General features: G+C 48.2%; 1 protein-coding gene across 2 annotated transcripts in view; it reads left to right on the plus strand.

Annotated features, from left to right (window-relative positions):
- podxl2 (podocalyxin-like 2) overlaps positions 1-15,068 on the plus strand; it is a 73,622-nt gene that overhangs the window by 10,167 nt on the left and 48,387 nt on the right. For both annotated transcript variants that reach the window (XM_052474092.1, XM_052474091.1), the window contains exons 2-3: positions 13,383-13,526; positions 14,102-14,299. In XM_052474092.1, coding sequence (XP_052330052.1) covers positions 13,383-13,526; positions 14,102-14,299 — 342 coding nt within the window. The remainder of the gene's footprint in view (positions 1-13,382; positions 13,527-14,101; positions 14,300-15,068) is intronic.

Raw genomic sequence — 15,068 nt, forward strand, 5'->3', positions numbered from 1 at the left:
GTTGTTGATGCAGTTGCCATACCAACGGGTGATACAGCCTGGCAGGATGCTCTCGATTGTCTGTTTGTGAGGGTTTTAGGTGTTAAGCCAAATTGATTCAGCCTGAGGTTGAAGAGGCGCTGTTGCTGTGTGGGTGGACCATTTTAGTTTGTCCGTGATGTGTACGCCGAGGAACTTGAAGCTTTCCACCTTCACCACAGCGGTCCCTCTGCTGTTTTTCTGGCACCACACTCCCAGAGCCCTCACCTCCTCCCTGTAGGCTGTGTCATTGTTGTTGGTAATCAAGCCTACTACTGTTGTGTCGTCTGCAAACTTGATGATTGAGTTGGAGGCGTGCATGGCCACACAGTCATGGGTGAACAGGGAGTACAGGAGGGGGCTGAGCACGCACCCTTGTGGGGCCCCAGTGTTGAGGATCAGTGAAGAGGAGGTGTTGTTTTCTACCTTCACCACCTGGGGGTGACTCGTCAGGAGATCCAGGACCCAGTTGCACAGGGCGGGGTTCAGACCCAGGACCTCGAGCTTGATGATGAGCTTGGAGGGTACTATGGTGTTGAATGCTGAGCTATAGTCAATGAACAGCATTCTTACATAGGTATACCTCTTGTCCAGATAGAACAGGGCAGTGTGCAGTGTGGTGGCCATTGCATCGCCTGTTGGATCTTTTGGGGAGGAAAGCAAATTGAAGTGAGTCTAGGGTGGCAGTTAAGTTGGAGGTGATATGATCCTTGACTAGTCTCTCAAAACACTTCATGATGACAGAGGTGAGTGCTACGGGGCGATAGTCATTTAGTTCAATTAGCTTTGCTTTCTTAGGTACGGGGACAATAATGGCCATCTTGAAGCATGTGGGGACAACAGACTGGGATAGGGAGATATTGAATATATCTGTATGAAGGGTGTCCAATGCAGTGCAGTGATTGTGAGTCCACCTACAGCAGACAGCAGGATCCTGGAAACTATTCCGAGCAGAGAATAGTCATTTATCATGCTATTGATCACCATGATGGGAAGACGCCTATGAAAATCCTGTAATGCAGATAACAAAGTAGCTGGGACCTGTGTCATTCTACTACATGTCATACACACACACACACACACACACACACACACACACACACACACACACACACACACACACACACACAAACTCACCACACACACTCACGAAGACGTGTGTGGCCTTCAACTAAAGATGAAGAATCACACACAAAATCAATACCCAGTGGGGTGCAGAGCAGCGAAGGCACATGTGAAGGATGCCCTTGCAGTGTGGGGCCACTGGTTGTGAGAACAGTCCAAAAACTGAAGGATACGGTTCACTTCCAGATGGTTAACAACATTGGTCCTTACAGAGATCATCAGGAGAGCAGAGAGGAGGCAATGACAATCTATCCTGATCATCACTACTGTAACGCTTGTACTTCATACTTATTGTCATTTTTTATTTTACACTTGATTATTGATGGATTATTGTAGCCTACTGTAATGTTGACTACTGTAATGTTGACTACTGTAATGTTGACTATTGTACTGTAATGTTGACTACTGTAATGTTGACTATTGTACTGTAATGTTGACTATTGTACTGTAATGTTGACTATTGTACTGTAATGTTGACTACTGTAATGTTGACTATTGTACTGTAATGTTGACTACTGTAATGTTGACTATTGTACTGTAATGTTGACTACTGTAATGTTGACTATTGTACTGTAATGTTGACTACTGTACTGTAATGTTGACTACTGTAATGTAATGTTGACTACTACTGTAATGTTGACTACTGTAATGTTGACTACTGTAATGTTGACTACTACTGTAATGTTGACTACTGTAATGTTGACTACTGTAATGTTTACTACTGTACTGTAATGTTGACTACTGTAATGTTGACTACTGTACTGTAATGTTGACTACTGTAATGTAATGTTGACTACTACTGTAATGTTGACTACTGTAATGTTGACTACTGTAATGTTGACTACTGTAATGTTTACTACTGTACTGTAATGTTGACTACTGTAATGTAATGTTGACTACTACTGTAATGTTGACTACTGTAATGTTGACTACTGTAATGTTGACTATAATGTTGACTACAACTGTAATGTTGATTACTACTGTAATGTTGACTACTACTGTAATGTTGACTACTGTAATGTTTACTACTGTACTGTAATGTTGATTACTGTACTGTAATGTTGATTACTGTACTGTAATGTTGACTACTGTACTGTAATGTTGACTAATGTGCTGTAATGTTGACTACTGTAATGTTGACTACTACTGTAATGTTAATTACTGTACTGTAATGTTGATTACTGTACTGTAATGTTGACTACTGTAATGTTGATTACTGTACTGTAATGTTGACTAGTGTAATATTGACTACTGTACTGTAATGTTGACTGCTGTACTGTAATGTTGACTAGTGTAACGTTGACTAGTGTAATGTTGACTACTGTACTGTAATGTTGACTAGTGTAATGTTGACTACTGTACTGTAATGTTGACTATTGTAATGTTGACTACTGTAATGTTGATTACTGTAATGTTGACTACTACTGTGATGTTGACTAATGTACTGTAATGTTGATGACTGTACTGTAATGTTGACTACTGTAATGTTGACTACTGTAATGTTGACTACTACTGTACTGTTGACTACTGTAATGTTTATTACTGGACTGTAATGTTGACTACTGTAATGTTTATTACTGGACTGTAATGTTGACTACTGTAATGTTGACTACTGTAATGTTGACTACTGTAATGTTGCCTAATGTACTGTAATGTTGACTACTGTACTGTAATGTTGACGACTGTACTGTAATGTTGACTACTGTAATGTTGATTACTGTAATGTTGACTACTGTACTGTTGACTACTGTAATGTTTAGTACTAGACTGTAATGTTGACTACTGTAATGTTGACTACTGTAATGTTGCCTAATGTACTGTAATGTTGACTACTGTACTGTAATGTTGACGACTGTACTGTAATGTTGACTACTGTAATGTTGATTACTGTAATGTTGACTACTGTAATGTTGACTACTACTGTAATGTTGACTACTGCACTGTAATGTTGAGGGAGCTAGCGCACAACCTTTATACCTGCTGTAAGTTTAATTTGATTTGATACTCCACATGAATACCCTGCAACTCTCTGCAGCTCCCGAGTGGCGCAGCGGTCTAAGGCACTCCATCTCAGTGTTTGAGGCGTCACTACAGACACCCTGGTTTGAATCCAAGCTGCATCACAACCAGCTGTGATTGGGAGTCCCGTAGGGCGGCGCACAATTGGCCCAGCGTCGTCCGGGTTTGGCTGGGTTAGGCCCTCATTATAAATAACAATTTGTTCTTAACTGACTTGCCTCGTTAAATAAAGGTTAAATAAAACAAACAAAAAGTTGGCTGCTATCTAATCCAGTGAACAGAGGGGATCTGACTCCAACAGGGAGATTTAGAGGGGATCTGACTCCAACAGGGAGACTTAGAGGGAATCTGACTCCAACAGGGAGATTTAGAGGGAATCTGACTCCAACAGGGAGATTTAGAGGGAATCTGACTCCAACAGGGAGATTTAGAGGGAATCTGACTCCAACAGGGAGATTTAGAGGGAATCTGACTCCAACAGGGAGTTTTAGAGGGAATCTGACTCCAACAGGGAGATTTAGAGGGAATCTGACTCCAACAGGGAGATTTAGAGGGAATCTGACTCCAACAGGGAGTTTTAGAGGGAATCTGACTCCAACAGGGAGATTTAGAGGGAATCTGACTCCAACAGGGAGATTTAGAGGGAATCTGACTCCAACAGGGAGATTTAGAGGGAATCTGACTCCAACAGGGAGATTTAGAGGGAATCTGACTCCAACAGAGAGAGATTTAGAGGGAATCTGACTCCAACAGGGAGATTTAGAGGGAATCTGACTCCAACAGGGAGATTTAGAGGGAATCTGACTCCAACAGAGAGAGATTTAGAGGGAATCTGACTCCAACAGGGAGATTTAGAGGGAATCTGACTCCAACAGAGAGAGATTTAGAGGGAATCTGACTCCAACAGGGAGATTTAGAGGGAATCTGACTCGAACAGAGAGAGATTTAGAGGGAATCTGACTCCAACAGAGAGAGATTTAGAGGGAATCTGACTCCAACAGAGAGAGATTTAGAGGGAATCTGACTCCAACAGAGAGAGATTTAGAGGGAATCTGACTCCAACAGGGAGATTTAGAGGGAATCTGACTCCAACAGAGAGAGATTTAGAGGGAATCTGACTCCAACAGGGAGATTTAGAGGGAATCTGACTCCAACAGGGAGATTTAGAGGGAATCTGACTCCAACAGGGAGATTTAGAGGGAATCTGACTCCAACAGGGAGATTTAGAGGGAATCTGACTCCAACAGGGAGATTTAGAGGGAATCTGACTCCAACAGGGAGATTTACAGGGAATCTGACTCCGAGAGAGATTTAGAGGGAATCTGACTCCAACAGGGAGATTTAGAGGGAATCTGACTCGAACAGAGAGAGATTTAGAGGGAATCTGACTCCAACAGAGAGAGATTTAGAGGGAATCTGACTCCAACAGAGAGAGATTTACAGGGAATCTGACTCCGAGAGAGATTTAGAGGGAATCTGACTCCAACAGGGAGATTTAGAGGGAATCTGACTCGAACAGAGAGAGATTTAGAGGGAATCTGACTCCAACAGGGAGATTTAGAGGGAATCTGACTCCAACAGGGAGATTTAGAGGGAATCTGACTCCAACAGAGAGAGATTTAGAGGGAATCTGACTCAAACAGGGAGATTTAGGGGCAAGAGAAGAAGAAGCAAAATATTTTGCACAATCACTCAGGGATCATCCTAAAATCCTGTTCCAAGTAAAAGAAACAATTATCAAGAGTATCAATTTGATTTAATCCACAATGACTATCATTGATGCTGTTCTTGTTGCTGTTGTTTATGTGCATTGGGCATGTATGAGTTAACTACATGTGAGGTTAGTAGTGTCCATTCACATCACATATTGGTCAATGAAATGACATTGAAAGTAAAGGTTTGTGAGTGGTAAAACTCCAGAAACATGGTCATAGCGGTTGTTTTGGAGTGTCTGAGATGGAACTGCGTTAGAACTGTCAAATCCACAAGTGGTTCCTTGTATTATACCTAGAGCAGACATTGCCATTGGCTGCAGGGAGTCACATTAACAGAATACAGCCTGGTTTACAGGTTGGAACACTGGAATGTGAGATGTAATCTACACCTCCATTAGGAACACTGGAATGTGAGATGGAATCTACACCTCCATCAGGAACACTGGAATGTGAGATGGAATCTACACCTCCATTATGATGACAGAAACCCTCATTATTTAGTTGAATGATTTTTCTATTTTCTATACAGCCTACACTTTCTCCTTCTGGACGGGTGTGGCAATGATCGCAAGATGGCTTCCAACGCAGTTCCATCTCCAACATTGCCAAAACATCCGCTAATCGGGTGTCTGCTATCGCCAGTTAAGGCTTGATTTGATTTGACCTATGCCATAGTCTTTCTCCTGTGACCTTCAAGTATTGTCCTTGAAGCTAAATGTAGAATACAGCACTGTTGTATACGTCAGCCCCTCAGTGATGAAGAGCTGCTTTCCAAATGGCACCCTGTTCCCTGCATAGTGCACTTCTTTTGACCAGAGCCACTATGTAGGTAATGGGGAGTCATTGGGAAGGTACCTAGGATAGGGTAAGTAATCCTTCTCACCCCCCTAAAAAGATTTAGATGCACTATTGTAAAGTGGCTGTTCCACTGGATGTCATAAGGTGTATGCACCAATTTGTAAGTCGCTCTGGATAAGAGCGTCTGCTAAATGACTTAAATGTAAATGTACCCAAGGTTAGCCACAGGCGCAGCCATGTGGGAACTTAGAGAGCACAGAGCCAGAGCAGTACTATGATAGTTGGCCAATAGCCCAGTGTAATGGATGTGGTTCAGTGGAACATGTTTCCATGATGCCATACGTTGCCTGAGACTTGCCTGAAGGCTTGGGTTAGCTCCCTGAGCTCTAGCCTTTAGCTCGGCGGGCTAACATGGTGTGACTATTCAGGAGACAGTAGGTTCAAACCCAGTTGATCACAGCAGCAGTGTTAGCCCGCTGAGCTAAAACCAAGGCATACTATGTGGCCTACCAACAGAGATACCAACATAAGCCCCTAGCCCCCTAAACCCCTAGCCCTTAAACCCCTAGCCCCTCACCCCTAAACCCCTAGCCCCTAACCCTTAAACCCGTAGCTCCTGTACCCCTAAACCCCTCACCCCTAGCCCCTAACCCCTAAACCCCTAGCTCCTGTACCCCTAAACCCCTCACCCCTAAACCCCTAGCCCCTAACCCCTAAACCCCCAGCTCCTGTACCCCTAAATCCCTAGCCCCTAACCCTTAAACCCCTAGCTCCTGTACCCCTAAACCCCTAGCCCCTAACCCTTAAACCCCTAGCCCCTAACCCCTAGCCCCTAGCCCCTATCCCCTAACCCCTAATCCCTAACCCCTACCCCCTAGCCCCTAGCCCCTAAACCCCTAGCCCCTAACCCCTAAACCCCTAGCTCCTGTACCCCTAAACCCCTAGCCCCTAACCCTTAAACCCCTAGCTCCTGTACCCCTAAACCCCTAGCCCCTAACCCTTAAACCCTTAGCCCCTAACCCCTAGCCCCTAGCCCTTAGCCCCTAACCCCTATCCCCTAACCCCTAATCCCTAACCCCTAGCCCCTATCCCCTAGCCCCTAACCCTTAGCCCCTGCAGACTGGCAAGTTATCCAGTGGAGGGTTGGGGGTTTCTCGCTTCTGCTAACTTTTATTTATGCATTAGCTGCTGAGAGGAAGAGATCCAGAAAAGTCACTTGCTTCTGAACATCCGCTCTGGCTGTATCAGTGAAGGGATTTAAATGTTTACTTCTCTGTGAAGCTTTTTATCTTGCAGCTGGGAGGGATTGGAGCTATTTAGCTAGTGGCTGGGAGAGATTGGAGCTATTTAGCTCATGGCTGGGAGAGATTGGAAACTTTTTATCTTGCAGCTGGGAGATATTGGAACTTTTTATCTTGCAGCTGGGAGAGATTGGAACTTTTTATTATATATTATCTTGCAGCTGGGAGAGATTGGAACTTTTATCTTGCAGCTGGGAGAGATTGGAAACTTTTTATCTTGCAGCTGGGAGATATTGGAACTTTTTATCTTGCAGCTGGGAGAGATTGGAACTTTTTATTATATATTATCTTGCAGCTGGGAGAGATTGGAACTTTTTAGCTGGTGGCTGTGAGGAATTTAAGCTTTTTAGCTTGTGGCTGGGAGGGGATTGGAACTTTTTAGCTGGTGGCTGTGAGGAATTTAAGCTTTTTAGCTTGTGGCTGGGAGGGATTGAAGATTTTTAGCTGGTGGCTGGGAGGGATTGAAGATTTTTAGCTGGTGGCTGGGAGGGATTGAAGATTTTTAGCTTGTGGCTGGAGGGATTGAAGATTTTTAGCTGGTGGCTGGAGGGATTGAAGATTTTTAGCTTGTGGCTGGGAGGGATTGAAGATTTTTAGCTGGTGGCTGGGAGGGGTTGAAGATTTTTAGCTTGTGGCTGGAGGGATTGAAGATTTTTAGCTGGTGGCTGGAGGGATTGAAGATGTTTAGCTTGTGGCTGGGAGGGATTGAAGATTTTTAGCTGGTGGCTGGGAGGGGTTGAAGATTTCTGGTACATACAGTACCATGAGTACCAAGTGATGTGTTTGGAGAGCCAGCAGAGACAGACAGAGCCGCACCAGGAAGAGAACAGTGATGTGTTTGGAGAGCCAGCAGAGACAGACAGAGCCGCACCAGGAAGAGAACAGTGATGTGTTTGGAGTGCCAGCAGAGACAGACAGAGCCGCACCAGGAAGAGAACAGTGATGTGTTTGGAGAGCCAGCAGAGACAGACAGAGCCGCACCAGGAAGAGAACAGTGATGGGTTTGGAGAGCCAGCAGAGACAGACAGAGCCGCACCAGGAAGAGAACAGTGATGGGTTTGAGTTAATCAATGTGACAGAAGTTCTGCCAGCTCCACTGGCTTTTCCTTATCTAACTACAAGCCTCTGTGACTCTGCATATAAAAGCCACGGCTTGGTAAATGGAACATGTGTTTTGAAGGAATAAACCTCTGTCTTGTCTTGGTGACTCTTTCTGCCATGTGGCTGGGCCGGTGTCCTGGCGTGTTGAAAAAGCCTGTTTTACAAGACTCCTTGACTCTGCATAGAGAAAGCCACGGCTAGGATGGAAAATGTATTTGGGGAATATGGAATAAACCTCTTTTGGTAGTCTCTCTTAACAGACTGTTAACTTAATCGAGGTAGCTGGCCTGCGCACACAATATTTGGTTCTATGTTCCACGATTGGTATTACTGTCTTGCTTCTTGGTGACACTTCTTGCCACGTGGTCAGTGACCTGGGCCTGGCCTGGTGACAGAGACACAGGGGATTAAGCCCAGTGTGACACCATAGTGTAGTAAGCGTGTTCAGACAGTGTGGAGTGTGATACTAAGCTGGTTGGACTCTAGGCCTTACTAAGCCATCTGGGACAGGCTTAGGGGTTAAGACTAGGCTGGGGTTAAGACTAGGCTGTGGACAGGCTGGGGACTGCTGGGGTTAAGACTAGGCTGAGGACAGGCAGCGGACTGCTGGGGTTAAGACTAGGCTGGGGACAGGCAGCATACCGCTGGGGTTAAGACTAGGCTGAGGACAGGCAGCATACTGCTGGGGTTAAGACTAGGCTGGGGTTAAGACTAGGCTGTGGACAGGCTGGGGACAGGCAGCGGACTGCTGGGGTTAAGACTAGGCTGGGGACAGGCAGCGGACTGCTGGGGTTAAGACTAGGCTGAGGACAGGCTGGGGACAGGCTGGGGACAGGCAGCATACTGCTGGGGTTAAGACTAGGCTGAGGACAGGCAGCATACTGCTGGGGTTAAGACTAGGCTGGGGACAGGCAGCGGACTGCTGGGGTTAAGACTAGGCTGGGGACAGGCAGCGGACTGCTGGGGTTAAGACTAGGCTGGGGACAGACAGTGGACTGCTGGGGTTAAGACTAGGCTGGGGACAGGCAGCGGACTGCTGGGGTTAAGACTAGGCTGTGGACAGGCAGCATACTGCTGGGGTTAAGACTAGGCTGGGGTTAAGACTAGGCTGGGGACAGGCTGGGGACAGGCAGTGGACTGCTGGGGTTAAGACTAGGCTGAGGACAGGCAGTGGACTGCTGGGGTTAAGACTAGGCTGAGGACAGGCTGGGGACAGGCAGCGGACTGCTGGGGTTAAGATTAGGCTGGGGTTAAGACTAGGCTGTGGACAGGCTGGGGACAGGCAGCGGACTGCTGGGGTTAAGACTAGGCTGGGGACAGGCAGCGGACTGCTGGGGTTAAGACTAGGCTGAGGACAGGCTGGGGACAGGCAGCATACTGCTGGGGTTAAGACTAGGCTGGGGACAGGCAGCGGACTGCTGGGGTTAAGACTAGGCTGAGGACAGGCTGGGGACAGGCAGCATACTGCTGGGGTTAAGACTAGGCTGAGGACAGGCAGCGGACTGCTGGGGTTAAGACTAGGCTGGGGACAGGCAGCATACTGCTGGGGTTAAGACTAGGCTGAGGACAGGCAGTGGACTGCTGGGGTTAAGACTCTGCTGTGGACAGGCAGCATACAGCTGGGGTTAAGACTAGGCTGGGGACAGGCAGCATACTGCTGGGGTTAAGACTAGGCTGAGGACAGGCAGTGGACTGCTGGGGTTAAGACTAGGCTGTGGACAGGCAGCATACTGCTGGGGTTAAGACTAGGCTGGGGTTAAGACTAGGCTGTGGACAGGCTGGGGACAGGCAGTGGACTGCTGGGGTTAAGACTAGGCTGGGGACAGGCAGCATACTGCTGGGGTTAAGACTAGGCTGGGGTTAAGACTTTCTGTGGACAGGCTGGGGACAGGCAGTGGACTGCTGGGGTTAAGACTAGGCTGGGGACAGGCAGCATACTGCTGGGGTTAAGACTAGGCTGGGGACAGGCAGCATACTGCTGGGGTTAAGACTAGGCTGTGGACAGGCAGCATACTGCTGGGGTTAAGACTAGGCTGGGGTTAAGACTAGGCTGTGGACAGGCTGGGGACAGGCAGTGGACTGCTGGGGTTAAGACTAGGCTGAGGACAGGCAGCGGACTGCTGGGGTTAAGACTAGGCTGGGGACAGGCAGCATACTGCTGGGGTTAAGACTAGGCTGTGGACAGGCTGGGGACAGGCAGTGGACTGCTGGGGTTAAGACTAGGCTGGGGACAGGCAGTGGACTGCTGGGGTTAAGACTAGGCTGAGGACAGGCAGCGGACTGCTGGGGTTAAGACTAGGCTGGGGACAGGCAGCGGACTGCTGGGGTTAAGACTAGGCTGGGGACAGGCAGTGGACTGCTGGGGTTAAGACTAGGCTGGGGACAGGCAGCGGACTGCTGGGGTTAAGACTAGGCTGAGGACAGGCTGGGGACAGACAGCATACTGCTGGGGTTAAGACTAGGCTGGGGACAGGCAGTGGACTGCTGGGGTTAAGACTAGGCTGGGGTTAAGACTAGGCTGAGGACAGGCTGGGGACAGGCAGCATACTGCTGGGGTTAAGACTAGGCTGAGGACAGGCAGCGGACTGCTGGGGTTAAGACTAGGCTGAGGACAGGCTGGGGACAGGCAGCATACTGCTGGGGTTAAGACTAGGCTGAGGACAGGCAGCATACTGCTGGGGTTAAGACTAGGCTGGGGACAGGCAGCATACTGCTGGGGTTAAGACTAGGCTGAGGACAGGCAGTGGACTGCTGGGGTTAAGACTCTGCTGTGGACAGGCAGCATACAGCTGGGGTTAAGACTAGGCTGGGGACAGGCAGCATACTGCTGGGGTTAAGACTAGGCTGAGGACAGGCAGTGGACTGCTGGGGTTAAGACTAGGCTGTGGACAGGCAGCATACTGCTGGGGTTAAGACTAGGCTGGGGTTAAGACTAGGCTGTGGACAGGCTGAGGACAGGCAGCGGACTGCTGGGGTTAAGACTAGGCTGTGGACAGGCAGCATACTGCTGGGGTTAAGACTAGGCTGTGGACAGGCTGGGGACAGGCAGCGGACTGCTGGGGTTAAGACTAGGCTGTGGACAGGCAGCATACTGCTGGGGTTAAGACTAGGCTGTGGACAGGCTGGGGACAGGCAGCATACTGCTGGGGTTAAGACTAGGCTGAGGACAGGCAGCATACTGCTGGGGTTAAGACTAGGCTGGGGTTAAGACTAGGCTGTGGACAGGCTGGGGACAGGCAGTGGACTGCTGGGGTTAAGACTAGGCTGGGGACAGGCAGTGGACTGCTGGGGTTAAGACTAGGCTGGGGACAGGCAGTGGACTGCTGGGGTTAAGACTAGGCTGTGGACAGGCTGGGGACAGGCAGTGGACTGCTGGGGCTAAGACTAGGCTGGGGACAGGCAGCGGACTGCTGGGGTTAAGACTAGGCTGTGGACAGGCAGCATACTGCTGGGGTTAAGACTAGGCTGGGGACAGGCAGCGGACTGCTGGGGTTAAGACTAGGCTGGGGACAGGCAGTGGACTGCTGGGGTTAAGACTAGGCTGGGGACAGGCAGCGGACTGCTGGGGTTAAGACTAGGCTGGGGACAGACAGCATACTGCTGGGGTTAAGACTAGGCTGGGGACAGGCTGGGGACAGGCAGCATACTGTTGGTGTTAAGACTAGGCTGTGAACAGGCTGGGGACAGGCAACGGACTGCTGGGGTTAAGACTAGGCTGTGAACAGGCTGGGGACAGGCAGCATACTACTGGGGTTAAGACTAGGCTGTGAACAGGCTGGGGACAGGCAACGGACTACTGGGGTTAAGACTAGGCTGTGAACAGGCTGGGGACAGGCAGCATACTACTGGGGTTAAGACTAGGCTGTGAACAGGCTGGGGACAGGCAGCATACTGCTGGGGTTAAGACTAGGCTGGGGACAGGCTGAGGACAGGCTGGGGACAGGCAGCGGACTGTTGGTGTTAAGACTAGGCTGGGGACAGGCTGGGGACAGGTTGGGGTTAATAATAAGCTGGGAAAGGCTGGAGTTGACTGGACTGGGGACAGACTGGAGTTAAGGAGGCAGGGAAGTGGCAGTAGAGTGTAAAGACAGGAGAAAGTGTCTTAGCAGGTTAATTGCTTAGTTACCTCATTGTCCATCTGTCTCGGCCATGCCAGCGTCCTGTGGCCAGTCACATCCAACAGCTGCTTTAAATACACACAGGCCATATAAGACAGCTGCTTTAAACTGACCATCCTACCGATCCTCGACTTCGGCGATGTCATCTACAAAATAGCCTCCAATACCCTACTCAATTAATTGGATGCAGTCTATCACAGTGCCATCCGTGTTGTCACCAAATCCCCATATACTACCCACCACTGCGACCTGTACGCTCTCGTTGGCTGGCCTTCGCTTCATTTTTGTCGCCAAACCCACTGGCTCCAGGTCATCTACAAGACCCTGCTAGGTAAAGCCCCACCTTATCTCAGCTCGCTGGTCACTATAGCAGCACCCACCTGTAGCACGCGCTCCAGCAGGTATATCTCTCTGGTCACCCCCAAAACCAATTCTTCCTTTGGCCGCCTCTCCTTCCAGTTCTCTGCTGCCAATGACTGGAACGAACTACAAAAATCTCTGAAACTGGAAACACTTATCTCCCTCACTAGCTTTAAGCACCAGCTGTCAGAGCAGCTCACAGATTACTGCACCTGTACATAGCCCATCTATAATTTAGCCCAAACAACTACCTCTCCCCCTACTGTATTTATTTATTTAGCTCCTTTTCACCCCATTATTTCTCTCTCTACTTTGCATATTCTTCCACTACAAATCTACCATTCCAGTGTTTTACTTGCCATATTGTATTTACTTCGCCACCATGGCCTTTTTTTGCCTTTACCTCCCTTATCTCACCTCATTTGCTCACATCCTATATAGACTTATTTTTCTATTGTATCATTGACTATGTTTGTTTTACTCCATGTTTAACTCTGTGTCGTTGTATCTGTCGAACTGCTTTGCTTTATCTTGGCCAGGTCGCAATTGTAAATGAGAACTTGTTCTCAACTTGTCTACCTGGTTAAATAAAGGTGAAATAAAAAATAAATTAAAAAATACACACAGGCCGTATAAGACAGCTCTACAGGATGTAGCCACAATTTAACACTGTAGAAAAATGGCAGAGAACAAGGCTATTTGACTGCTATTTATCTGATCAAAGAATAGTTGACAGTGAAAGTCTTGTCTTGGTTTATTTCACAGCTGATTTAAGCTGGTACTTACCTGGTATTAACTAAGAACTGTGTGGAAATCTTTCTTTCCAGGCTCCATCACACTGTTGTTCCTGTTGTCCTGTGACACCCTGTTGAGTGATGGACCACCCACTTTGCTGTCCACCTCCCAGCCCTCTCCTCTGTCCCTCATTGACCTGGATCTAGATGTGGAGGAGCAGCCTGAGATGATGACCGGTAAGTTTGAGAAGCGGGCCAGCAACCAGAGGGTTGCTGGTTCATTTCCAATTTCCGACTGAAACATCTGGTGAGGCATGGCAACTGGAGGCTCACTGGCATCAGTACCCTAGATGCAATCTGGCATGGCAACTGGAGGCTCACTGGCATCAGTACCCTAGATGCAATCTGGCATGGCAACTGGAGCCTCACTGGCATCAGTACCCTAGATGCAATCTGGCATGGCAACTGGAGGCTCACTGGCATCAGTACCCTAGATGCAATCTGGCATGGCAACTGGAGCCTCACTGGCATCAGTACCCTAGATGCAATCTGGCATGGCAACTGGAGGCTCACTGGCATCAGTACCCTAGATGCAATCTGGCATGGCAACTGGAGCCTCACTGGCATCAGTACCCTAGATGCAATCTCCTGCCGTTGTGCCTTTGAGCAAGGTATTTAACTCCTGAGAAACTGGTCCAGGGAGAGTGTTTTGTGTCTTTGGGGTTGGGCTATAAGCAAAATACAAATGTCTGTGGATTGACAATAAAGTAAATAATAAATCAAGACAATAAAGTATAATTGTTTCTCTGTAGTTCCAGGCAGCCCCACCACGGTACCAGGCCTAACCTCCCAGGGACGGGAGACCTCCCAGCAGGACACGTCCCAGGAGTCCTCAGGGTTCTTCAGTGAGGACGGTGAAGACAACAAGCCTCTCCAGTCCTCTGTTAATCTCTGGGACGATGTCAGAGACCAAGTCAACATCACTGATCTAGACAGGAACTCCCTCCGAGGTACGTAGACTATGTATATGACAGTCCTTCCTGTCAGACTTCAGAGTTCCCCTGCTACACCTTGTCCATTATTTCGTGCCAAGGACAGGAGAAAGACAGGGAAGACCCTCGATAGTGGGAATACATGGCAACAGGTAACGTGTCTCAAACAGCAGCACCAGACACACTGTAGAAGTGATTATGGTACTGCTGAAATGGGTATAGTTCGGCTCAGAACTGTTTATTTTGGTAGGCTGGGCACAGGCAGAGTACTGCAGAGAAAGTGGAGTCTGACTCGTTGCATTATGCAGAAGGGGGAATGGGAATATCTTTCACAGGCCAAAGTGGCAGACCTGGATTCAAATCATATTTGAAATAATTTAAAATAATTAATCTGTGCTTGATTGAACTCGCCTAGCTTAAAAGACAAATGGAATAGTCCCAAAATGGCAAATCCCCACCCACCTGGTATTCCAGGCAGGCTAGAGCAGACACTAAAATATCTGAAAGATTTCAGTTAGTATTTGAACCCAGGGCTGTACCGCGGTGGCAAATGGGATTCCACGCTGCAGATATCGGGTGGAGTCGACTTTCAGGCAAAAAAACACCAGCAGCAGTTTAGTCTCTGTAGCCTCTGTGGTTATATAGCCTAGTTTAGCCTGGTGGTTCAGTCTATGTGCTGTTTATAGGAGTCGGCAAGACAGCACAAACAGATCCGGGACCAGGCTATGGTTTTGGAACCGAGTCTGTTTGTGTTTTTAGCTAGGTCCTCTCTGTCTCTGTTCGTTCA

Source organism: Oncorhynchus keta, chromosome 21, assembly GCF_023373465.1.
Source record: "Oncorhynchus keta strain PuntledgeMale-10-30-2019 chromosome 21, Oket_V2, whole genome shotgun sequence".
Lineage (NCBI taxonomy): Eukaryota > Metazoa > Chordata > Actinopteri > Salmoniformes > Salmonidae > Oncorhynchus > Oncorhynchus keta.